At 39.4% G+C, this 27,251-nt stretch overlaps 1 protein-coding gene across 1 annotated transcript in view; it reads right to left on the reverse strand.

Annotated features, from left to right (window-relative positions):
• The window catches only part of cacna1ia (calcium voltage-gated channel subunit alpha1 Ia), a 202,012-nt gene that overhangs the window by 17,412 nt on the left and 157,349 nt on the right, over nucleotides 1-27,251 (reverse strand). The window contains exons 22-33 of the mRNA XM_061712565.1: nucleotides 26,426-26,552; nucleotides 25,901-26,026; nucleotides 25,673-25,762; nucleotides 25,295-25,487; nucleotides 23,749-23,900; nucleotides 22,733-22,842; nucleotides 18,605-18,738; nucleotides 17,721-17,791; nucleotides 12,993-13,071; nucleotides 12,075-12,196; nucleotides 8,411-8,866; nucleotides 782-931 (exon numbers count right to left, since the gene is read on the reverse strand). Coding sequence (XP_061568549.1) covers nucleotides 782-931; nucleotides 8,411-8,866; nucleotides 12,075-12,196; nucleotides 12,993-13,071; nucleotides 17,721-17,791; nucleotides 18,605-18,738; nucleotides 22,733-22,842; nucleotides 23,749-23,900; nucleotides 25,295-25,487; nucleotides 25,673-25,762; nucleotides 25,901-26,026; nucleotides 26,426-26,552 — 1,810 coding nt within the window. The remainder of the gene's footprint in view (nucleotides 1-781; nucleotides 932-8,410; nucleotides 8,867-12,074; nucleotides 12,197-12,992; nucleotides 13,072-17,720; nucleotides 17,792-18,604; nucleotides 18,739-22,732; nucleotides 22,843-23,748; nucleotides 23,901-25,294; nucleotides 25,488-25,672; nucleotides 25,763-25,900; nucleotides 26,027-26,425; nucleotides 26,553-27,251) is intronic.

A 27,251-nucleotide genomic window follows, 5' to 3' on the forward strand; every position in this document is an offset into this window, starting at 1 on the left:
TTGGATCTCAAACATCTTGGTTTTTCGTATACTTCTACATAAAATTATTATATGAATGATATTATTGTATTTCCAAGAATGATATTTGGTTTTACTTGGAGGTACACTGGTATTTTATTTATGCATTTTTTATGGTCTTTTGAAGGTGAGATAGCTGCAGAGCTACCTGGATCTGGCAAATGCCTGCCCATGCACAGGAATGGAAAAATTATCAACAAGTCAACAAATGAATTTTACATCAATAAACCGCAGGTAAAACAATTGTATTCTTGGTCCTTCTCTTCTGGAATGCAATAATGTATTTTAGAACCTCAACCCTATCTGTCTTCACCGCTACACAGGATAAGACCTGAAACTTGGTAGGTTTTCTTTCCCCCAAGCAAGCAACTAAACAGTTGTATTTTCAGATATACTACCCTCTCTACTCTGCAGCTGCTTTATATTTCAGTCTAGATGCTGTGTGCTGCTCCTTCTGCCTCTCTGCATGCAGCTGTCGACTCAGGAGAACCGTAGCAGCACAGAATAAGACAGCGTCGTGTCACCTGTGACTCTCTAGTAGGTAAAGTTTTCTTACAGGGCTCTTTCCTTTTAAATGATTATTCTAACTGGGTCATAATAGTTGCTATAATGGCTGCATCAGCATGACTTCCTTACAAGCAGCCTTCTTGTGCCTGGAAGAGTTGTGTCAAAATGTTGCTGAAGTATCAGCTTGGGCTCTCCCCAGGCCCTTGTGTGTGTATACTGTATACATGCCTGTATTTAGGTGTGGTAAAGGTGGTACCTCTTGTGGATGGCCTTTGCAGTCTTTGCAGACCGGCGGAGGAGAGGAGTAATGGTGGAAAACAGAGCCGGAGAGGTTGTCGATCATCAGCATCTCCCCTTCTAACGTATCCTTGATTAGGAGAGAGACGCTGTCCAACCATTGGCTCTCCTGGAACACATACGCACACGCATACCAGACACACACACGGACATACACACATACGCACATACGCACACAACCGACAGGACGCAGGCCGCCAGACCAGAACGCACGCAGGCGCAAACATGTGCACATGCGGACATGCGAGGACAGAGAACACGCAGGGAAATGCATACACCATAGTAAAGGTTATAAAAGTGCCTGTGTCCACAAGGAGGTATGACTTTGTACTCTCCTACATGACCACACACAAATGCACATGGTCAGTCATATGCATATTCACCTCTTTAAAAGTTTCAATCATTCCTGCATCAAAACTAAACGGCGTTAAAAATGTATCAAAGATCATGTACATATACACCACAACAAGTCGTCCTTGTTTGCTTGTTCACGTTAGTTAAACACCTTAAGAACAAGTCGTCAATATTAAAACTCTAAGCCCTCATTAACCGAGTAACACATGATTTTACTATCAAAGCCGTTAGTACAGAGGGCAGAGCAATTACAGATGATTTATAACCTCAATTAGGCTGTTCAATACCTTGTTGAAACAATTTAAGATTTAAGCATTTGCTTTCTGCTCTGGGTATTATTAGGTTTAAAGCAAATTAGACTGAATTACTGAGACCTTTTTTTTCAGTGACTTAAATGATCTGCCAGGAAACTAATCTGGCAGAGAAAAGAAACTACCTGCAGAGAAAAGTAAACTACTTTAGAAATAAATGCTGTTTTTTTTTTGGCTTATCTGTGTATATCCCAGTGATTTGGATGCATTTTGCCCGCAGCACATTCCTAACAGGCAAAATTACTGCATTACATCAACAGATATTTCCCAGAGTTACTGTAAAATAAGGTCACTCCACTTCAATCCCCACAGAAAAAAAACATTTTCATGATACAAATCTACGATACTGCTTACGGGACTATACTTAGATCTGTTATGCAAACAGACAACTCATATGACTCATACGGCTATATTACATTAACGCATGACTTATGTTTTCAAAAACGAGGGGGATAAGAATTTGAAAGCCAGGTTACTGTAGTCCCAGCGGGATAAACATACTTAAATAATGCTGGTTTATGAAACATGGCTGCAGAGCCACGTTTTGGCATTAAGACAAGCTTACTCTCTCAACTCAATGTGTATATACACACACACACACACACACACACACACACACACACACACACACACACACACACACACACACACACACACACACACACACACACACACACACACACTTCCAGGCGCTCTCTCACAGACAGACCAAAGATAACTTGTTTTGTGTAGGTGGAGAGCTTAATAAAAAAATAATGCTTGATTGACTGTGGTGGCCTATGTGCTGGCCCCCATTAATAACTGTATTAGTGGACAACAATAGGGCTCGTCTGCAGGGAATAGAAGTTGAGAGTGAGAGAGGAGAGAACTGAAATTAATTACTGCCTCTATCGGACTGTCACTCGCTCGGCTATTATCTCTTTTCTCTTGTTCCCTTACTCTGAGTGTGTGTGTGTGTGTGTGTGTGTGTGTGTGTGTGTGTGTGTGTGTGTGTGTGTGTGTGTGTTGTGTGTGTGTGTGTGTGTGTGTGTGTCTCAGCTCCGTCTTTTAATGCATAAGAAATATATTGCTGTCATTTCACCGTACAGTTAAAAAGGCCGAATAGCTGCCACAAGACTATATTAGTTGTATGTGGAGCCTTTATTAAATTACTGCTGCCGCCATATAGTAAGTAACATGCAAGATTTTGAACCTTGATGAACCTTGCCAATGTCTCCGACCTTCATTTCCTGGTGCAGGCTATGGCTTGTTCCCAATCAATGCAGGGAAGGGCAGGTGAGGCAGAATTCAAAGCTTTTTTTAACCTTACCCCAAAAATCAGCAGCCGTGAGCTCATTTGCTGTTAAGCACTCTGAGAAATTAAAATGAAGGCTCACAAAGCAGCGGAGGGCTTTAGGCAAGACAGCAAAGCACTGTCAGGTAGTTGTTTTCTTAATCCATTATGCAAAAAAGACATGGCAGGTTACCAAAAAAAAAAGAAAATAAAGAAGAAGTCAAGTTGAAATGGTGGAACACCAGTAAACATTTCCAAGAGGACTGCTTACAGCAATGCCAGAAAGGTAAATTACAACGTCTTTTGCAGCTCAAGATCTTAAGAAAGATCATGCATACTTAGGAGTCGTGGTGCACTGTTGTGGTGTGCAGAACTACCTGCGCAAATATGACCTATATGGAGGAACCATTGGAGAAAAACCTCTTTTGCATCCTGACCACAATCTAAAACACAATCTAAACAAACCTGATGCATTTGGGAAAGCTAAAATAAAACTTCTCAGCCAGAAAAATGTGTTTGGGAAGAAAAAGGGTTTTTTAATTCCTGAAAAGAACACCTATCTTACTTTATTGCACGGAGTAGATCAATTATGATTGGGGCTGGTGTTACAGTAAGTGATACGGCTAACATTTTCATGGTAGAAGGAACTCAATTTGACACCAGTGGCCTCAGGAAGCAAATAAAAGAAAATCTATAAAAAGAAAAAAGGTAAAGATCGAATTCTAAATACGTGCAAAACCCTCAGTAGGCAAACATGAAATCTGATGGCTTTGCCACTTCTCTAAACATCATCAAAAATCTGCCGAAAAGCGCTCCAAAAAGTACTGCTTTAGAGATAATCTAATCATCTCACAGAACCAGAAAAAAAAACTTGCCTAAAGAGAACTGACGGATAATTCTTCACTGGAGAATGGAGTGGAGTGTGTGTGTGCGTGCGTGCGTGTGTGTGTGTGAAGGAGGCAGTGATGCGTGGGCGTGTCTGAACTGAGCGGTCAACCGCGGTCACCTGCAGTCAATGCAGGTGAAGAGTCAGACAAAAATATGCATAATGATATGTAGGTCAGGTTCGGTTGGGCCAGTTAGAATAATTATTGCACTTTGAAAATGAATATTTAAACACAAGTTTATAGAATATAAAAATACAAACGCTATATTAGTCATGAATACTAGAACATCACTGACTGATTCGCACAAAGATGCAGCACAAGCTTTCCGTACAGGTGGAGACGTGTGCGACACGAGGCAGGTAAAGAAGACAGTCAGGGAAAAGTTGAAGACGGGGGAAATGAAAACTAGAAGATACACAGATAGAAAAAGTAAAGTCTGGGAAAAATTTGAGGAAATAGTAATTCAGATGATAGGCCTACATGTCCTATATTTCATGATGACTCATCAATGTTTGAGCCTTTAGGTTGAGACAGACCATGATTATTTCTAGCGGAAGCATGATAACTTTTTAAAAAATTTTTCTTTTAAAATCAAATGTCAAGGAACAATATGTTTCAGATATATCCAAGAATTGGACACAGATGGGAAAGCCCTGTTTGAGTCTGTGTAGCCCTATGATGATGCTGGCACTAATGTCTTGCTGTCTTGTAAAATCTCGGACAGACATCTATAGACTATATACATAATGGCACATCAATATATCAACATTTGTGTTTGGTATTATATATGACCTCACTGCAAAGGTTAATCAAGAGATTACCTTCATTTATTTTACTTTTAAAATAGAAACTATTGGGCGATTGCGGGCGTTTCTTAACCTACCCGCACATCACTGGAAGGGGGGTATCATGTTTATCTGTTGCCTTCTAAAAATCTGGTCATTGTTCAGTAATGCAGATTATACGGGATGCCCTAACTTTGACTTGCAAATATATATCATCAAATCTCCTCTGATCTGCTTCTACATCCTACTCTGCACTCAGACTGTACAGGCACTAACTTTATTGACAATAGTTGTTATTTGACATATCTAAACATGATTTCTACTTTTGGATATGCTGTATCAGGAGATTATTCTTCTAAATTAGGAGGTCTTCTAGGGAGATTCTGCCAATGTGTGTTGTTCAGCTGCACCCAGACACTTAAAATGGCACATACACACACACACGCTCAAAATCCCCAGGACTTGTGCTCCGAATAAATTACGTTGTTCTGTTTGATCCCTTACTGCATCACGGGTGAGACAGAGAAGCAGGGAGAGAAGGATTGAGATAGAAAAAAGTGGGGGAGGATGCTGCCAGTCTGTTTTTTCCCTGGTCTGCATTAAGTTCCTTTGTCAGCCAACACCGAACTAAAAATGGCTCCATGCAGCCAAGATTAGCTCCACAAAGGTGAAAGTCCTTATGGCAGCGGGTGAGTCATGGTTATGTGTGTATCCGTGTGGATATCACTCTGTCGTTAGCGATTTCACAACGGCAGGGTTCGTCTCTGGTGACTCTCTCACACACACAGATGTAGGCGGTGAAATTATGATTAACCCGTGAACATATGTCTGTAAAAGCACACAGTCTTATGCGAGTATTGAGAGGTTAATAAAGCTTAAATGAAAAAAGTGTCTGCATAAGTGATTAAAATGTTTCTTCTCTACTTACTGACACTAGAAGTTGCTATGACTACAAAGATGATTTGAGAATTTACGGCCTAGTTTTATCTTTGACCTGCAAAATGTTATTTCCCTGTCTGCTAGCTTTCGGAAGGTATTTAACTGTGGCCTTATCCTTTCTTTCCTTTCCTTTCTTTCTTTAATACTCTTTCTCTTGTCTTCGAGTGAATGTTTAACCCCCACTGCAAAGTCACTGAAAGACTGAGAATACTCAAGCAAAAACCGGAAATGTTTTGTATATTTGTGATAAATTATACAAAAACTATACATATATTTTACAAAAAGGAAACTAGTCAATGAATCTGTCTGATTCTGTTTGGCACACTTGAAACACTACACATAAATTATGAGCATAATTGCTTTTGTATTCTTCCAGCTTTAAATATTTAATTTTCTCTTGATAGACTAATGGATTATCAGTGTATAAAGGAAAAAGGCAGTCTGACAGGCTAATCCAGCACATATTTACCCTCAAACATGGATGAACATATATTTAATTTCTTGCTGAAACTACCACAACCCATTTTTTGTGGAGTAGAATTTTTTTTTTATAAGAGATATTAAAAGCTCTTGGCATTGTACCAGTAAAACCTAGTTTTAATGATTATGCTGCAAGCTCCATGCACGCATACAAACTTGGCAAGACTTTCGTAATCAAATATTTCTGGCTAAAGCAAGTTTTACTTGGGGTTCGTAGTTGTAATAAACATCTACGTGCCAAAACCCTGCAGATCAGGATACTAGATTAGCTGCAGAGTCTAGTACTAGTGTTTGCTAACATGAGTTAGCTGGTAAAAAAGCTTGTGCTTAACTATCTGTAAAGAAAGATCTTGACACAATCAATTCAGAGTTAATTTGTAGTGACTTACAAGCAGTTGAGATTGAGATTGTTTTAATGAGATTGTTTTAAGAATGCATGAATGTTAGCAGATGTATTTTGTGGTTGAAAGTGCTACTGTGACTGGCTATAAATGTCACCTTTTTGAGAAGCAGCTGCAATATATAAAAATCTAAACTCAACACAACTTTGAGTTGGTAAGCAGAAAAAGGGGTTGTATAATATGAACATAATATGAACATTAACAGCTGTTGCCAGTGCTGCTGTGACTGGTTTTGAATGTCTGTTTTAGCGACGCTTTTCTCTTGTCATATGCTCACACAGAACAGTTGCGTTGATGCTTGACAGGTGCTGCTTTAGATGTGCCTGCATTATAAGATAAACAACCAATCACATTTCTTTGGTTTAGCTACACTAAAACGCTGCATACTTTGAAAATGTCTACGCCCATGTACTGTATGACTTCATTGGCTAGAACTGTCGCATAATCTTTTACTGGAACATACAGCTGGGACAAATCTGTTGGTACCCGTCCCATAAAGAAAGAAAAACTCACAATGGTCAAAAGTTGTAAGAAATAACAATAAAAATGAACTTGCTTTTGAAATGTGGTTCAACAAAATCATTTTTAACTCGTTCCACTCCAGGGTTCCCCAATTCAAAATAGGCTGGAGCTTAACAGGTTACAACAAAACATGTAACTGGCCTGGACAAAAATGATGGTACCCAAGAATAGATTGAAAATACTTTCCCATTAGTGATATTAGCAACAAAAACGTGTCGTGTAATTAGCATCATAAATGTCATTAATATTGAAGTCAGAAATTGGACTATTTCTAGGGTTAAAAGTCGTCACTGCTGTTTGGTGTCATAGTGTGCAGAAGACTAAACATGGACTAGAGAAAGCAAAAACTCTGTCTCAGAAGATCAGAAAGAAAATTATAGACAAGAATGTTTCATGTAAGGGTTTGAAGACCATCTCCAAGCAGCTTGATGTTCCCCAGACTACACTCTGTGTTGATATGAAAGATGAATACTAGATGCAACTGGAGCTTTTTGGTAAGTTACATTAGCTCTGTGTTCATAAATACAAAAATAAGACTTTCAATTGAAGCACACAGGGCTTCTAGTAGGAAACATGGTGGAAGCTCAGCTATGTTCTGGAGCTGCATTGCTGCATCTGGCAGAAGGTGTCTTGAATCTATGCAGGTACAATGAAATCTCAAGACTGTCATGCAGTCTGTAGAAGAAATGCATCAAACCTGAGGCACCTGGAGCAGTTTGCTTGTGAGGAGTGGACCAACGTGCCTGTTTACATGTGCAGAAGTCTCATTGAGAGTTACAGAAATCCCTCGATTACAGCGATGGCCTCCATTATTATTATTAATAATGTTCCATTATTTTTTCTAGCAGTTTTTCTTTCTTTTTCTGATTCTGTTAAATTACAATACAAAAGCAATGTTTGATTTTCGTAACTCAGTTTTTCGGGAAATTATTATTTATTATTACTTTTTTGTCAGTTTCAAATTATTTCAGTGATCATTGTGTGATTTTCTTTGTTTTTAGGAAGGGTACCAACAAATTTGTTTATGTATGTAGTTCAGGGCCAACTTTTCCAACACATTCAGCTGGAAGCAGTACTACATCAACTTATTATATCTACTTCTTTATATGAATTATTTTATACTTTCTACTGCTATTTATTTATACTGCTGTGCATGGAGTAGAACTGCATCATGTTGTGAGTTAGAGAAAAGTGTTTTTCCCTAATATTGTAGTTGTTAGGAGTGGCAAGAGTGGACACTAAATATGTGGGGATATTAAGCACCGTAGCAGATTTCTAACCAACCGCAGCTTTTCAGAAAAATCACAGACCCTAGCTCTCTAGTTAAAACAGACATGTCAATCTGTCTACTGCTTCTGGCTGGCAGAATTTCAAATTATCCTTTTTTACATCAAAGTGCTGGTCAGTTTAACATCTTATAACACTATTCCAGGTATAGCAGTTGTGACAATAGATTTGAATAATTCATGTTTTGACTTTTCAGCTTTGATCGACCAGGTTATGTAATTGGGCTCAGACGCCCCTGCTTGCACAAACACTCTCGCCCACAAAGCCCAAACACCCAAAATAAGCCTTTCACACTATCACTCAGCAAATATAAATATACTTCCACTCACACCCACACAGGAATACTCACCTGTGCTGGTGAGTATAAGGTCTGGTTGGAATCGTGGAAGCTGTAAGGTCCCTGGTTCCCAGTCGTTACTACGTGTCGCATTTTCTTCAATGCTTCCCCCTTCTCCCCTCTGGCACCTGTTCTGTCCTTTTTCGCCCCTGCTGCTCCGGGGTCCGGCCCGCCAGCGAGTAGTCCTTTGTCCATGCCTCCGACCCCGCAACTGGGGGTGCCCATGCAACAGAGGGTGCCCTGGGCCAGCTCCAGCTCAATTTCCGCATCCATCTCCGCCTCCTCTTGGGCCTCCTTGTTGGAGTCGTCCAGGTGCTTCATCAGCACGGCCACCACCACATTGATGAGCACAAACTGGGCGGTGAGCACAAAGGAGACAAAGTACATGGGCGAGATAAACTGAAGGCTCGGATTGCAGGCATAGTCCACGTCTGTGTTGTGATCTGGTGGGCATTCCCGCAATGTGTCCTAGAGAGGCAGAAGACGAGAGAGGAGGTCAGGAAAAACTGAGAAGGCAAAAGTGAAAAGATGCAGAAACAGGAAATAGACAAAGTTGGTGGAGCACATGAAAAAATAAAAGTAATGTACATTTAAAGCGTTTCTGCAGCTATTGATTTAACCATTAAAAAGATATATACTGTACTTTCAGAAAATCCTGTTCGCTGTTTTCCCTTTATATGTTATTTTCCTACAACCCTCACTAACTGTTTGGGCATCAGTGAATACACAAACACACACATATTTATTTCCCCTTCACAATTTGCCTGGAGCCCTGCTGGGTGTAGGAGGCCTGGTAAACAAACACTAGGAGTTTTTGCACTGTTTTGGAGCAGAAGGAAACTGTATGCTTCATTTGTCAGTCCCAAAGATCACAGGAGTTCCGATTTAGCAGTTTTAACATCAGTGAAAAAAGGTTAATTCAAGAGCTCAACAATGTAATCTTCCCATCATCTGCCTCTTCTCCCTTTTTGTCATCTGCATACAGTACATAACAGCTGAAGCCATCTTTATACAGGAGCTCCACTGCTGCAGTGCTTCATCTGTGTGGTTTCATTTCAGTTCAGTGTAAGAGCCTCTTGAGAGAATCCTGAGACTCTGTTTCTTCTTGACGTTTCAAGCGCATGTGCACGTCTCCGAGAGGAGCTAAACAGTAGGGACTCTCAGAATGAGCTGAATTGGACGCAGATGATTTGAGCCTTCAGCTATAGCACACAGCTAAATAGATGTTTATATCAAATAAACTTTGTTGTTTCTGTCAGCATGAAGTGAGCAGAGGTGGAAAAAGTACTGAAAAATTGTAATTGAGTAAAAGTATCTTTACTTTGCTTAAATTCTACTCAAAGTAAAAGTAAAAGTACTCATCTAAAAATGTACTTGAGTAAAAGTACAAAAGTACTTCATTTAAAATGTAATTTGAGTAAAAGTTACTTTCAGTTATTTAATGCAAAAAAAGGATGAGTCACGAATCAAATCCAGCACAAGTTGTTTTAATCAATGATGCTCTGGGACCTCCCATCATGCCCCGGGGCAATGACGTGAGTTTTAATATAATATGTATTAATATAATATATGAATTAATGTATATTATTACATGTATAGTATTAAGTATATTATTAATGTATTAATATAATTTTATAATATATATTAATATAATACATCCGTGGAGTGCACGGACACAGCCGTGACGTCACGCCCAGAAAGAGACTTTTCTTTGACTTTTCTGGCCGTTATAAAACATTTTTGACGGATATAAAGTCCATGACTTAAAAATATAGAATACAAAGATTAGTAATTGCCGGTGATTACAGCTGGAGGTGTCCTGTGAACAGTTTTAGAGGCTTCTCTTTTACTATTGCGGTCTATGGGAAAAAAGCTTTCTGGGCCCCATGGGATTTTTTGTTGCAGTACCGCGGCTGGACACTGGGAAACATCGGCGTGCCTTCACCATAAATTTTGTACTCAGTAACGTGAGGGGGTTCAAATGTAGCGAAGTAAAATACTTGGGTCAAAATGTACTCGAGTAAAAGTAAAAATTACATATTTCAAAAACTACTTAGAAAATTACAAATTACTCGTAAAAAGTACTCAATTACAGTAACGTGAGTAAATGTAATTCGTTACTTTCCACCCCTGGAAGTGAGCACCACTTCACAAGGTCAGGGATTTGTTACCTATCTGTGATCTAAATGAAACTCTAGATGTGAGTCCATGATTCATATAGCCTCTGTTGCACTGCATCTCAGTCACAGTGTTGGTTACTTGTTTCAGTCATAATGGTTGGGTGGAAATTTGAAGTGCCTTTTTAAGTTTAATATCATTCATCTTTCTGAGAGGGGATTCATGATTTATGAAGCTGTACCCTTGTTCTGCTTTTAACCTGGATGTGCTTTTCATTTAAGTCAGTTAGGCCTATCCATCCATCCATCCATCCATCCATCCATCCATCCATCCATCCATCCATCCATCCATCCATCCATCCATCCATCCATCCATCCATCCATCCATCCATCCATCCATCCATCCATCCATCCATCCATCCATCCATCCATCCATCCATCCATCCATCCATCCATCTTACTTATATCCAAAATAGCCACTGGTTCTTATATATTTTTGTTGTTTCCAGGAAATGACAGCTACATTTTTTCCACTCTGGTTAAACGGCTCACTGTGGATTTTTTGTTGTTGCAGCAAAACCAAAGTGACAAGTGTTTTCTGGAGGAAGTATGCATATCTCACCCAAGCTGTGACCAGACACACACAACTTTCAGTCCTATGAGGTGAAGCTGGTCTTTCCTATCTAACTTAGCATGACATTTAGACACTTTGTTCTTTAACAAATATCTCCCAATTCATTATACACCCCCATCTCATCATATTCCCTCATACATTTATATCCTATTTTCTTACAGACTCTCTCATGCTATACTCCCATCACACTTTACTTTTTATTCCCAAGTCCCTCTGGAAAGAAGAAACCGTAATAACTACTCTTTCTGAACCCCTTGTCCCTTTTCCCAGCAGAGTTCACTGGTGCCTCCCTTTCTCCCCAGTGCACTTTCCCCCATTATATCCTTCCTTTACTATCATAATTGAAACATAACATAATGTAGGATCACGTGCATCTATAAAACCTTTGTCACAACTCAGGTAGTAAGTTAAAGTCTATAAAGGCAGATGTTTACTCTGAGGGGTAGCATCTGCTGCCTGCTGGCTTGTTTCATGCCTGCTATCGTAGAGTATGTGCCAACCTGCTCTAGCGACAGCTCTGCATCGTTCACTGCATATGTGTGTGGAAGAGAGGCAGAAGCTGGTGGTAGTGGATGTTGGTTCTGGGGAAATTGGTCCTTCTGTGTGTTTGTGCAATGAGGCAGTCACTGCCCTTCCCTTCAGTGAGGAGTGATCCCTGTGCTGAGTTGCACTATATTCCTTCTCATCAGTGAGTATCTTGATAAGGAGAAGGTTCGGAGAAACAGAGTTTCTCCCTCATCGCTCTAATTCTTGTCAAGTCAGTCTTTTTTCCACCCTCTCGTTATATACACTTATAGAAATTTGTCTGCTACCGCAGGCAATTAACTCTATATACCATACGTTTAGGAAAGAATGAGACAAAAAGCCAAAAAAGCCAAAAAATGAAAAAATAAAACACCGGAAAGTTTATTGAAGGAGCTTGTACCTTCATAATGCCATTCCAGTTGTCGCCCGTGGAGACTTGAAACAAGGTGAGAAAGGCCATACCAAAGTTCTCAAAGGTAGCGTGACGACTCATGCCTTCGCATGGGTAGTCCTCATTGCAAACTGAGTGCGAGAGTGATTTAAGTGGATGGAGTAAAATTAAGAGAGACAAGGGTTATATGTGGGAAAAAAAGGTGACAGGAGCAAAAGAAAAATGACAGGGAACAGGTAATGATAGAGAAAGAAGATGTGAGTTTTGACAGTCAACACTTATTGGGACATTGTTCTCAAAAGCAACCAGAGGCAAGCACTATTTCTTTCATTGAGCCGCCTGAAAGACCAACCAAACAAGTCAATCCAGTGTTGAAACAACTCCTTTATAAATCAATATCAGTGCGATCAAACAATGTATATGTTTTGCAGCTTCAACCATAAGACCATCTTTAGAAAAAAGCGACCCTTGCATTAGCAGCTAATCCCTTCTCCTGCAAAGGGCTGCAGCTGCAGCACACGAGAGAAATGTGACAGTTGGAAAGAAATATCTTCCAACCTGAATGTGGATATTTTAGGACAGTGCTGATGTTTCATAATACTGGATAGTGGGATGGAGCCCTAATGGTTGTCACGAATAGCTGTAAAGACAGCACTTTGAAAAGGAATACAGGATCGGCAGAGAAAAAAATGTCACGATTATGTGACTATATATACCCACGGATAAGTGAAAAAGAATGAATCCACCAAGAATACATTTTCAGGATTGTTATTACTATTACATATTACTAGTGTTGTTGCTGCTGTTATTGAGACTATAGCATTATATGGGAGTTTAAATCCTCAAATATCTTAAGAGTAAATTGATTTAATGTATCCTGACATTTTGTGATGTTATATCGTGCAATTGGATGGCATTCAAACTTACCAAGTTCTCCAAACAGCTCTACTCCTAAGGCGGCGTAGATGAAAAACAGCAGCATGAAGAGCAGGCCCAGGTTACCCACCTGCAAGACATGCACAAACACACACCTATTATCATACTCTTGTCTGAATAATTAAGCATCAACTGACCGGTAAGACCCGCCCCTCAAACACAGATGAGCCAATGGCTGTAGAGTATCAGTTGCAAAAGGAACCAGAGCTCAGACATTTGTTCCTTTCGGCACCAAGAAAAAAACAATAGAAGATTCTGAACTTTCATTTGTTTGATGGAGTTCATGCCAAAAACGTTTAAAAAGAAAAAAAAAAAACAATGTGTCAGAGGTACTTTAAATACAGATTCCAGATAGGCCTCTCCTGAAATTCGAGACAATTGAGTTTATTTTATTCAATTTCCTAAATCTAAACAAAATAGAGCTAAATGTCTGCTTTGAATTTAGCTGCCAGCTTAACACCCTGAAAATAAACAGGGATTTCTACGTTTGTCCCAAGGCAAATCAAAACAGCAACGCTTTTAACGTTGCTCACATTACCTAAAGTTATTCAATTGCAGTCATTATATGGCAATAAAGGTTTTGCCTCGAAAAACTGACATGATCTAATTGTGACCAAGCCCCAACCATCTTAGTTCCAGTTTGAGGCTCACGTCGAACTAAGATTGGTTGCAGTTCCTCGACTGGCAGCTGGAGCATGGGTCCAAAAGCGAGTCATTCTCTGTTGACTCCCATGCTAAGATGTTAACCTTTATAAACACATTTGCAGTGTGGTTAAAAAATGGTTTTGGTTTCAGTTTGATTTCACACCCATGACAACCCTGAGGGGGATAAATATGATTGATTTGATTTACAGTCGGCAAGCTGATAGCAACTGTTAACTTGTTGGATACCTGGGCGACATGACTGAGCTCAGTACAAAGAGAAATTGGCTTCAAAACCTTCAAAAACCAGCGAGTCACACGATTTCATGCTTCGTCCATTGTTTTATAGTATGACCGGTGTCTTTACATGGCCTCAGAATGCAGAGACCAAGTACCAGACACACCGTTATAACTTATAAAAGTATCATATCTTCATAACTTCAGACTTACTTTTAGATATAGAATATTACATCTGAAGTTATGTAGCGGTATTACTTCCGATCTACTACTTAATGTGTAACATAAGATGTGAAGTTCTACAGTGCAGCTGATCTGAGGTTATGCCTTGCAAAATTAAACTAGTTACATGTAAATTAATTTAATCTTAACCTGCAGTTCATGAACAGTGTTGATACTGGATGTTGTCATATTCGTTTCAGATGATCGTAAAATTAGTTGCACAATAATCTGCAAATCCTCATCTCTAATTGAATCTTATTACTGTTTCTATTTTACAATTTCGTAGATACCCCTGCATGGCATATTTAACTCTCATTTGAATACTCCTCAACATAAAGGGGTTTTTTTGTTTTAAAATTAGTTTAAGACATCTTGGGACAGGGTTTTCACACTGGCAGTTGCCATTATTAAACTGTAAAAGGCATATATATATATATATATATATATATATATATATATATATATATATATATATATATATACATACACAGGACTGTCTCAGAAAATTTGAATATTGTGATTAAGAAAGTTTAAGAAAACTCAAATATCCTATCTAAAAAAATTTGAATATTCTGGGAATCTTAATCTTAAACTGTAAGCCATAATCAGCAATATTAAAATAATAAAAGGCTTGCAATATTTCAGTTGATTTGTAATGAATCCAGAATGTATGACATTTTTGTTTTTTTAATTGCATTACAGAAAATAAAGAACTTTATCACAATATTCTAATTTTCTGAGAGTCCTGTCTATATTGGTTCTGTAGACTGCAGTATGACCTCCTCTGAGAATCACCCCTCATGCTTTTATGAATTTTAAAGTTTCTGGTTTGGGGACTTGGCTCAGTTCCACCACAAAACAGCCTTCTGTTAACACAACTTAATGGAGATGATGATGTTGCACGGTAAACACCCAGGGCCAAATCTAATCCCATTACAGGGATATGAAACACTGCTAACACCACTGCTCCGCTGCTCATAAGCGCTGGATGCTATCACCATGCAATTCAAAGAAGAAGTCTCAGGGCTCCACCTATTTTTCCATTAAATGTGCTTCACTTTTGCTTTTTAATTCCTACAGTTCAGTCGAAGAATAGTGCATCAGCATTATGGCAATAACGGGGCTTGTTCTAAAGTAATTACGCACAAGCCCTTGTGCAAATTAAGTTATCAAAATAAGAAGAGGTTGAAGTAGAGGTCTGGTCTCTGTTGGGGTGGGGTTTAGGAGGTTTATAATGATTAGCAGTTGTAGGGGAAAAATCTCAGTCAAGGGAAAATCTGAAAATCTGTATTTGTCTCAAAATGTTCAGATTCAGACATATATGATCCAAATCGAACAGTCATGAAGCAGTTCCTTCCAGATACATTTACACATTTCAGCAAAATGAAAAAAAAATATGCTGAAAATGAATCCCTCTTTGCATCTCCATGTTTTCCGGGACCTACTAAACTGACTCAAGGACTTATGGTGCTCGGAAATATGTTTTTAATGCTATTAATTATTATTCTACCATAGATCTGCTGCTGCAATCCACAGTAGGTACATTATTGTTCTCGTCCTCTCTTAGCAATGTCAAGAACTTGGCTGATCTTGTGTAAAGACGTGTCTTGAAGCCTTTTTTGAAATGCCAATACTTTCCTCAGTATTCTTTGTGATCTGATGAAATGTAGTTGGCACCTTGCCATTTCATTTTCCCTGGGAAATACAGCACAGTGTTATATCACCTGAGGTAAGTCTGAGACCAGGTGTGGTGTTTTCTTTTTCACATTTTCTGCTCCTCTATATGCACACACACACACACACACACGCACGCACACACACACACACACACACACACACACACACACACACACACACACACACACACACACACACACACACACACACACACACACACACACACACACACACACACACACACACACACACACACACACACACACACACACACAGAGACCTCCTGGAACTGTTTAATTAGTCCTAGTTTTAATTACCTCCTGGCTGCTTTTGGGACAGAGCAAAAGGCTCAGTGCTGATGAGAGAAAGATCAATAGAACCGTAAGACAAGAAATCTGCTCGTTTTTACATCGCCTTCCCTCATTTCAGTCCACTGGCCATTTCCTTCTGCTGGCTTTATCAGCAAACCAGGTGTGTGTGTGTTTATATGTGCATGCACATACATGACTGAGGACACTTGTTCTTTTAAGACATTTTAGTAGACATATGCTTGCTTTTGTCCCTTAAACTTTCATACGGAGAAATAAGATGATTCATAACAATATCTTGATGGTGCTGCAGGTAAGTAGTTACATTAAATGTACAATTTGGGGGATTTACAAGGGTTTTCCACCCAGTTTAAGGGAAACATTTTAATCTGTACCCACATATTGTGGTGATTTATCATAGCTCAGAATTAACCCTTTGCCAAATGTATCATATTTGATACATAATTGTCAGAGACCTTTGTCCACCTCCATTTCCCCCCAATGTTTATATCTCATTTTAAAAATCCAATTTCTAATTGCCTGCCTTTTACATTTTTTCTTTGACAGAAGCTGGAAATTACAATTTTCTAGTTGTGATTGAAGTCAGCTGCAGCAGTGGCCCAACCATTCAAAAGAAAAATAAAGAAATAAAGAAAGTTTATAAAAAAAAGAAGACCATGAAAGTAACAATTCTTCATATCAGCCTCATAAAAAGTTAAAATTAAAACCAAACACAGAGGACCACACTGACAGTGAAGCCCAAGATTTATCCTCCTTCCTACCTGAATAACCACAAAGTGAATTTGGACTGAGGCATCGTGCATTATCCTATGACAGGTTGTTATGTATCTTCAGCTTCTCTGTGTATAGTGTTGTGTTATACCAGTCTGAAAAAGCTCCTAACTTTATAAGTTGAAGTTTAGTAGTAGCAATTTTGGAAGACAGTTTACTGAAGAATCAAGTCTGTACACCGATGTCATCTCAAGTACGTAAACTACATTTCAGTGTCTCTAAATAAACTGAATCCAGTGCCATCTCCTTCTTGCTCCTGCTGTTTCTCTACCTCGTTGTGAAATTCTTGTTTCTTGCAGTTGCTGCTCATGTCATTGGTTCCCCACAGCTCGTGCAAATTAGCTGCAAAGCCCCGCCCAGCATGTAGTCCGGATGGTTAGTTCAAATCTTTTGTGTGTAACATACGAGCTTGTTGGTGGTGCTAAGGCAGAAATCCTCAGTGATAGCGTTAAATGCTGAATTTACTCATGAAAAGAAAAAAAAAGAAAAAAAATTGTAGACAAGTTAGTAAGATTAAAAAACATATTTTTCCCAGTGGGAATAATTGTTGCTAGCAGATTATGATCTCAGTGGGAGGTATAGTACTGACAGTGAAATCAAGAACAACATTGTGCTCATGCTTGTTGCTTGTGTGTGTATGAGTGCATGATGTGAATGCATTTGTGATCCACTCTCCTAGTCTTTGACACGAATGAGCTGCCTAAATGTCATGAGGAAAAGAGAGGCAGGGCATGCACCCTGCTGACTATTGACCAGCAGACTTTATCTTAAGGAAGGTGGTGTTTGTGATTGTGGGCAAAAAAAGAAAGAAAAATAATAAAAGAAAGTGTGGGAGTTGTACCTGAGGCAGGGCTTGGACCACTGTATCCAACAAAGCTCTCATTCCCGTAGCCATCTTCAGCAGCTTCAGCACTGCACAGTGATAGAAATGGAGATAAGGGACATTTTAGTGGGGGGAATCCCTGTGGTTTAATTACATACAACATTAGAATCTTATACTGTGGAAAGGTCAGTCTACAATGTTGCCTTTTGTGAGACATATCCACATGCATGTATGTGCAAAACAAAACATTCCAGTTGCTATGCAGCTAACTCACTTGCAAAGGTGAGTTAGCTGCAGTTTAATAGCTTTAATTTTAGCATACAACAAGATCAGACCAATAAAACTTAAAGGGGACCTATTATGGCATCTAATACCTATTTTAAACAGGCCTTGAATGTCTTAAAAACAAGCTTTTGATTGTTTTTGCTAAATAAATTAGAAATTCAGCCTCTGAGCCGTGTCTTTATCTTCCCATTCTCTAACCTCATTATCTATGAGGGATTCTGAGTGGGCGGGGCTATGATAATGAGACTCTGTGCTGATTGGCTGCCTGAATGACGCGATACACCGCTACGAAAAAATGGCTGAAGCTCCGGCCCGGTGGAGTTAGTTGTGGGCGTGGTTTCACGCATCGCTCCTGTCGTTATGTAACGAAAGGGAGCAGAATCTGAACGGCTCGTAGAAGCCACATAGCACCAGACGGCTCATCCGGGCGGCTGTACAGACACTGCAGAATTTGGTTACTTTCCTCCTTTTCTGAGTAGGCAGGCTGAGGGGAGACCACTTTATATATGTTAAAGCAAGAAAAAACGTGTTTTTCATAATAGGTCCCCTTTAAATGCAAGAAGTGTGGAAAAACAATGCACATGTGTGAGCATGTCTTAAATGTGTAGCAAGTGTACCTCGTGCGATCCTCAGGACTCTCATGATTCTGATGATGGTGGGGTTGATGGGCAGGGCAGAGCTGATCTCGATCTCCTCCAGAGTGATGCCCATTATCGACAGGAGCACAATGGCCAGATCCAGCTGGTTCCACCTAGCATAAACCCGGATATGTATGCTCATGTGATGAAGCAGTGTCCAAAAACATTTCAATATACACACCCTACAAAAAATAAAAAAAATCACACTGACATTCTCGGGAGTTTTATGCTCCAGTTACTGTGGATGTAAGCTGTTCACTTCATGGCGAAGTGACTTCTTCTTCCCTCATGCTAAAAGTCTTTAATAAAGCTAACAAGGAGACAAATGGGAAGCAAATGTCCAGGCACTGCAGACAATGTGGCAGCTGACTTCAGGGCAAACATTGTGTCCTGAAGAAATTGCTTAATGAAGAGTCACTGTGTTTCCTGTTAGCAGCCCAGATATGATCTTGTTCATGAATAGCACAAGCTGCTGCTGCATTAACTGATCAACTCTGGACAACAACTGACTGCAAACTCAAGCATAATGTTAAGTGATTAAACGATCATCTTAAAGATATATGAGGTTTTACGGGGAAACATAAATCAGAGGCACATCTGATCTGAGATCATTACACAGCAAGGCATCCCGCATGTTAAAACAGTTGTCAGAATTGCTTCCAAACTCTCATTCGTAATATGTGTGTGACAAGAATGAATCACCTGCCACTTGTGACTCATTACTATCAGGCACTTTATCATCGTTGTCTCTCTTGTGAACCTTTTTGACATTAGCTGCATTGCGTATCTTATGGTTTCTCCCATCAGTACAGAAAGGCAAAAGACAGTCACATCTACACCCTAAGGTTGTGGCAGTGTTATCACTTAAACCCATGAAAACAAGTGGCATAGTTAATGGTAGCTTTAGATATCAATACATAAAAAAGTGGACCCTTACGAGGTCTTAATATAAGGTAGAAAAACATTAGATACTGGATACTGGAATGATGACTTGGGCTTATTTGATGCCACAGAAAAAACAGGTGTCTGTGGTGGTGGGGATCGGTAAGGGGGGGCAGGGGTTCAGGGGAAAGCATCAGACAAGGCTGTTAAATAATCAGGTGTCCTTCCTATGAACGCAGCAGCTTGCTGAGGACCAGAGGATGTTCGTGTTTTTCTAAAAAGGAAACAAACCGATTTCTTCTCACTTTGTGTGTTATGTACGGTTGGAAAGGCACCCTTAGTGGCAGAGGTTCGTCACATTTTCCATTAGCAGGTGTCTGTGGTAAAACCTAGAAGGCTGGAATGTAACAGGGTTGACCTCCTCTTTCACTCTTTCCGCTGTCGCGTCTCCTGATGGACCTGGTAGGAGCCATTGACTAAGCAAACTACCACTCCGTACCACTTGGTGGCAGTAGTGTGCAACCATGGCCATTAGCAACAGCCATTAGCAACAGCCATTAAATCATGGGTGACAGACTCCAGTTCTCAAGGGCCACTGTCCTGCATGTTTTAGGTGTTTTTCTGCTTCAGTCCACCCTGATACAAATGGCTGTGTCGTTAATAGACTTGTGCAGACCTTGATGGCTTGCTAATGATGACTGTAAATCTGAATCAGGTTTAGTGATGCAAGGAGATACATAAAACATGCAGGATACTGGCCTTCAGGGCTGGAGTTTGACACTTGTGCAACACATAAAAGGTGAGAATGACAGAAAATAAAGAAAGTAACAGAAGAATAACCATTTAGAGCAAGAATGTCGACATAGAAGGAGCTAATAGTGGTTGCTGTGTTTCTGTTTACTGTTTGCATGTACCACTTATGTACTAATGTCTTGTATGAGTCACGTTTAAAAACTAAGAACTGTTGACTGTTGTCAGAACCAAACAAAAAAATAAAAAAATAAAAAAAAAAAACACAGAAATGAAACAATCACAGAACAGGTCTATTTATTCCAATAAATGTTGGGGAGACTGCCTACACCAGGGGTCTTCAAGTCTGGTCCCCTGTCCTGTCCTGCATGTTTTAGATGTTTCCGTGTGACTGTGTCATTAACAGACTTGTGCAGACCTTGATGATAAGCTGATGATAATCCGTTCAGTTGAATCAGGTGTGTTGATGCAAGGCAAGCTCCAAAACATGTAAGGCAGTGGCCCTCAAGGATCCAGGACAACACTATAAAAAAAGTTGTCTATTCCCGTTAAAAAAAAAAAGAAAAAGAAAAAAGAAACTGTCACAGTCATGGTTGAAATCGAACACTGAATTTATCGGCCTTTTGACAGTGAGGGGGGAAAAAACCACTCTGAGATCAGTAGCACTCCGTGGTGCTCAATTATAACTGTGAGAAGATTGCGCACGGAGCAAAAGCCCCAGAGAGGGTCTCATGTTTCCTGCATTAAAGTGAACATGATAGGGTTTTTTGTACGACAAAACTGGGCATTTCTGTGGTACCATTTGTCACACGTTTGTGGTACTGAAATCATGTAGCTGGGTACCTCTTTGTTTTCCCAGAATGCCATTACACAAATAAAACAAATATTCTCAGCTTCTGCTCAACCCTTTTCTGACTTTTGTAATGACTTGTTGTTCAGGTCAGTTTGTTTTTATCTAATGTAAAATCTGACAAGCACCAGCTGATTTTCAATTATGTCCTGACACAGAAAACCTAAGATAAGAAATATATTTCTTATATAGATAGGAGTAAGTAAGTAATTTTTCTTTTTCACATATCCATAAATGTAGTTTTGACTTTCAAGTCTGCTCCACTGTCAGCCTCATAACGTACGAATGCAAGAAAACAAACACTGCCTACAGCTGCACATGTTTTAGTGGGGTTTTCTGCTAGCTTTCACAACATTGGCCTGATTCTGCAAGTGGCCTGACAGTAACCCAGCCCAGCCTAGAAATCACACTATGCACAATGACTGCTCACGGCTGTTGTTCACACTACATACAAAAGGACAAAGTGCAAGCTGATAAATATGTGATAATTTCTCATTAGAGCTGCCCATAATTTTCTAATTTCATCACTCATTTGTTCTCTTTTTCTAATGTATATATCTTGAACGATCCCTCATGCCTTATCACTTTGGCCAACAGTTTGTCCTTATCCTCTCTTGCTTTGCCCTTTCCCTTCAGAAACTAAAAAAGGTTAATGACATTAAAAGCTGCCAGGGATATAATATCAGCTTCCTTATCATTTTCTACCTTCATTAGGCACGTAGGCACTCAAAAGAATGAGAGGTCACTCCTGTGCACCTGAGTTCTGGATAAGAGTCAGATAACCAGGGGAAAATGATTCATGAAAAATGAAGGAAAGTGGAGTATTAACGACAGGAAAAAAAAATCTTCCAATTAACTATCAAATGAACACAATCAACATATATTCCTAAAATGAATGCTTTGCCAATTTTTTAAAAAGGAATTAAAGCTTATATTTGATTGGAATGACTTCAAAGACGCTGAGCTTTCTAAAAAGAAAAAAAAACCAACCTATTCTGCTCTACAGTTCATAAATGAAATTCATTTTTGAAATACACTTTGCGTTTGTCAACTAAAAAACCGAATGTCTAAGCGCTAGCTCAGAGATTTCAATATATTTGATAATCCTTGATGCAGTTAAAGCTCTTAGTCACTCCATTTATGATGATCAAAGCGAAATGTGGGTTTATACGTACACACTTTGATATAAATATCTGTTTATTGTGGCACCATTTGTAATACTTCCAGTCAAGCGATTAAAGCATGTGCCTCGAGCTCTGATGGCCGCTTTAATGTTTAATATCTTTGTAATCACATGTGATATGGGACTTAGCCCAACAGAAAAATAAACCGGATGACATTGTGATGTTTAATGACATAAAAGTTGTTTCCTCGTCTAATCTGAGACATGCTTCTGTTTAGGTACAGAGGGGTGAAAGAAGACAAGTTGTCATTCAAGTATTCAGATACAGTGAAGTCTATCAGAGCAGCTCATCAATGATCTCACAGTGGAAGGAGATGTTTTGAAGCCACTGATGTTTCTGTTGTTAGAATTATGTACAGATGTTGTAAATTATTGCAAAACATTAGAAGTGGATATGCAAAAAAATCATGTAAATAGAAACGGACGTAAACACAAACTATACCTCTCTTTGAAGAAGCGACGGAATCCAAACGCGATGAGCTTGAGTATAGATTCCACCACAAACGTGGAGGTGAAGAAGTAGTTGCAGTACTTGAGGGCTAGATCCAGAGACTGGGAAGAGAGCGTAAAGAGAGACTCTTGTGTGTATCAGTGTGTGTGACATTAAGAAGCGTGACCAACTGCTACGATCGTCAGCAGGGAGAAACTGTTTGGTGGAATTTCTCCAAATGTTGGTTGAGTAAAATTATCCATGATACAGGCCAATTCGGAGCCCTCTTCTGTCATAACAACACAAACACATTATGTCCCATATCAGTCACACATTTTTTTGTGAAGCTGGGTATTTTAAATATTGCAGAGAGAAGCATGTTTTTCATCTTTGAAACCCAGCCCAGCCTCTCTGCTTTTGTCCTGGCTACATTAGTCTGCTGGCCACTTCTGTCTTTCATAAACAGAGCTGTGTCTTTTAACAAGTGGGAGGCTGCCAAATGTCAGGACCAACAGCTGACAAACACAGCGAAGACCTGTGATATTTATCTGATGCTCGGTCAGTTTGAGAAAGCTCGCTCCGTTTCAAAGGTCAAACAGGCGTCTTATCTCCTGATAATCACTTTTCACTCCCACACAAAAGTGTTATCAGCCTTTTGAATGTCCATTCACCACACATGAATGGACTGATACATGGGGCTTACAGCGAACGCCGCTGTGACAGCAGCCCACGTTAAATCAGCAGAGCAATCACAGCTTCTTTATGTTGACGCAGCGACTCATAACACGAGCCTGGACGTGGTGACATGGTGGTTGACCGGTCATTGGCATCTCTGGCTTTTTTTTTTTCTTATAAGATGCTTCTGCTTGGAGAAAAGAAGATGTGCTCGGAGCCAGGAAAAAAAAGACCTTAAAGATTTATATTTACTTCAGTACTTTACTGTTCTTGAGGTCTGCACTCCTTGAACCTGACATGAATGATGCTTCACCGCCGAGCATGTGTCACAAGTGTAATCATCTCTTTCTTACGTGAGGCTGATTGTAGTGCTCTAAGGACATTGTGATGACGTTGATGCAGATGATGAAGGTGATGATGAGGTCCAGATAGTGGTTTGTGCAGAGTGTGTGGATCATCAGGCGAATGTGTCCATAGCTGGCGTAATACGGAAGCTTCTGCGCCTCTGAAAAAAGATATTAAAGAATTTTTAATTCATTTCAAGTAGGACTTGACTTGAAATTTGAGCCAGTTTTAAGCTCTTGTGCTGGCATGAAAGTAATTGGAAAAGATTTTTTTCTCCCCCTGGAAAGATCTGCTCAGCCGTAAGCACTTAGAAATGCAAATTCAAACATTTGATCATGATAGATTCCCTCCAAACTTCAAAGCCCATCAGCTGTTATGACCTCAGTATGTTATAGCGGTATCTTACACACATTTTCATCAGTCTTTACTGATCCAAGCAGGAACTTGATGACATTTCACAACAAAAACAGAAGCAAAGTGTGATGTTCAAGTACTCATTTTCAACAACTTTGAGCCGTTTCAGTATATCTTGTTATTTTACATCTAATTTTGACTTGACTATATTTAATATAACTTGTGTTATTAGGTATGTGTGATTCATTTTGGACCCTTGAAAACAATACATTGTTGCTCCCCTCGTCCCTCATCATTCCTCCTTTTAGGATGTCTTAGCCGAACGCTGGTGGATCCTACTTCTTACTTCTATCGTTGTTTGTTGAAAGGCTTTTCTTTGAATGAATTTGACATAATTAACGTAAATTAAGGTGTGGAGGTTAAGTCACTTTTTTCAGGATCAAATCCGTGGACAGACTGCAGACGGCTCAGAACCCTGCAGCCAGAATTTTAACCAGAACGAGGACATTTGATCATATTACACCAATGTTAACAGCATTACACTAGCTGCCAGTATGTTTGAGGATTCATTTGAGATTTTATTGACTACTTTTAAAACACTTAATGGTCTCTGTCCCTCTTATTTATCCTATATTTTAAAACCTCACACCCTTGTGGCACCTTGCACTCGCGGATCCACCTCTGCCCTGATGTCAGGGCTATAGTGAACATCATTGCAGGAACTACAACACTTAAAAAGTAAGCAAATATTCCTTCCTTCCTTCCATCCTTCCATCCATCCATCCATCCATCCATCCATCCATCCATCCATCCATCCATCCATCCATCCATCCATCCATCCATCCATCCTTCCATCCATCCATCCATCCAGTCCTTGGAGAAGCAAATATTCCTTAAAATGAATTTAAAACCGGTCTGTTAACGAGGATGTTTTGTGCTACTTTAAAGCCAAGTTATAAAGTCAAGCCATTTGGCTGAAGAAGGACACAAGAACATTACTGCAGCATTTAATGTTTCACCTGAAATAGCTTTGCTATTACAGTCACTTTCTGACCTGTTGAATCTGAAAGGTGTGCAAAAACGGAGACTTATTTAGAGGGGAGATGGTTCTTAAATCAAGTGTTACAGTAAGTAAATTAAGTAATTCTGTGTATAAACAGAAGAGAAAACATTTATGAATCTCTCAGACTTTTATCTTACTCCTTCTTTTCTTTTCCATGCGACGCTGACGCTTCTCCTCACGCCTCTTGGCCTCCTCCACCTCCTGGTGTTGGCGGCACTTGTGGAAGTTCTCCACCACCACTCCAACAAACATGTTGAGCACGAAAAAGCTGACGATTAGGAGGAAGGAGATGAAATACAGGAGCATCCATGGGTTGTTGTTGGTCACCGGCTGGGGGAAGAGCAGAGAATATGTCTTATTTTTTGGGATTGGAAGTTAAATGATGTTGATGAAAAGAGAACAAGATAAAACATAACTGAAACAAACATAAAAATAAGATATTTACTTGATGGTGTAAAAAAAGTAAAATAGTTTTTTTCTTTTGGTATAAAATGGTATTTGGTATGTCATGATACCTGCTGGTCCACACCGACTGCGTCCAGGCCATGGTACATGATGTTGACCCAACCGTCCTTGGAGGCCAGTACAAATAGGGACATAAGAGCCTGGACAAATGGTAGTGGGTTACAGATACTGTTACACTTCCTAAACAAAATCCATAGGCATTGCATATAACATGCAGCATGTTCAAAAATGAATTAACTAATAATAATAAAAAGAAAAAAACTTTATGAGAATCTCACCTGCCCCAGGTTATCAAAGTTGTACTTATGGTGGACCCACTTGTAGCTTGCTTGGAGGCAGTCAGACTTGTTGGTGATATTTTTGACGTCAGGGCCGAGGCAATAGAAGAATTTGCCTTTAAAAAGCTGCCAGCAGGATAAAAAGAGAGGAAAAGCTTTTGATGACAGTCGACTCTTTATTTAACACGGAAATAAGTCATAGTGGGTCATTTTAGTGAGATAAAATAATGAGCTGCTTAAAGAGCCCATGAACTGAAAGTTATCTGCAGTGTTGTTTAAAAAAATAAACAACCACAATAAGAGTTTACTTAAAAGAAATGAGCCTGGAAATGATTGTGGGATTCAAAACTAATGAAGAGAAGAGACAGACTCAATAAGTTGGTTACACAAATATGGGTACAGTATATACCTGGAGTGTTGGAAGTTGTATTGGATGAAATCAAACTGGCTTATTAACAATGACTTCTATCCCTACAATAAAAAAAAGCTAAAACAATAAAAAGACAGGTGTGGCTTGTTCCCTACCTGTACTCCAAGAATGCCGAAGATGATGAAGAACGCACAACAGATGAGGACAATGTTGCCGATGGGTTTTAGGGATGTGATGAGAGTCTCCACCACCAGCTTCAGTCCAGGAGCTCTGCTAATCACTCTGAACAGAAAACAAGGCAACAACCACATCAGAAAAGTCATGAAGTTAATAACAAACAATGTATTTGGTATAGAATCAACGTAAACATGATTTTTTAAGTGGGGATTCTTCCTCTCCTTATCTATACGACAGCTAAGATGCTTGGAGTGCATGCCATTATTCAGAGCATCTTCAAACCAGATAAGGCTTGTTTATCCCACCTGTTATCGCAGTAGCAGAGACGAATGATCAAAAGTGGGATAAGATGTGCAAAAATAGACACACTACACATTTCTGTACAAAGATATAAAAAGTATATATGTTGAAAAAGAAAATTATTGCACAGTATGAGGGACATAAATGAGCATTGTAACCTCAAATGAGGGCTATTTATGTACATTAGTACAATTTCATAATTGAAAACGAATCTATGCTAAATCTAATAATGAATTTTTTTTCTTCTGTTTTTGTTTATCTATTTTAGCATAGCTCACTTTAAATAAAACCACTGCAGCCAACGTGCTCTCTGTGCTCCAATAGAATTTTTAGTTAGTTAACCAAAAAAACCCATGAGTGTTTTGTTAATCTAAGAACCCCCGACTATTAGAGAACAAGGTCTCACATGTTAAATTTATATCAGAAAAAGAAATCCCTGCTTAAGCCACTGCTCCCACGACCTTACACCAGATAAGTGCTTGAAGATGGATGGATGGATGGATG

Source organism: Cololabis saira, chromosome 21 (genome assembly GCF_033807715.1).
Source record: "Cololabis saira isolate AMF1-May2022 chromosome 21, fColSai1.1, whole genome shotgun sequence".
Classification (NCBI taxonomy): domain Eukaryota; kingdom Metazoa; phylum Chordata; class Actinopteri; order Beloniformes; family Belonidae; genus Cololabis; species Cololabis saira.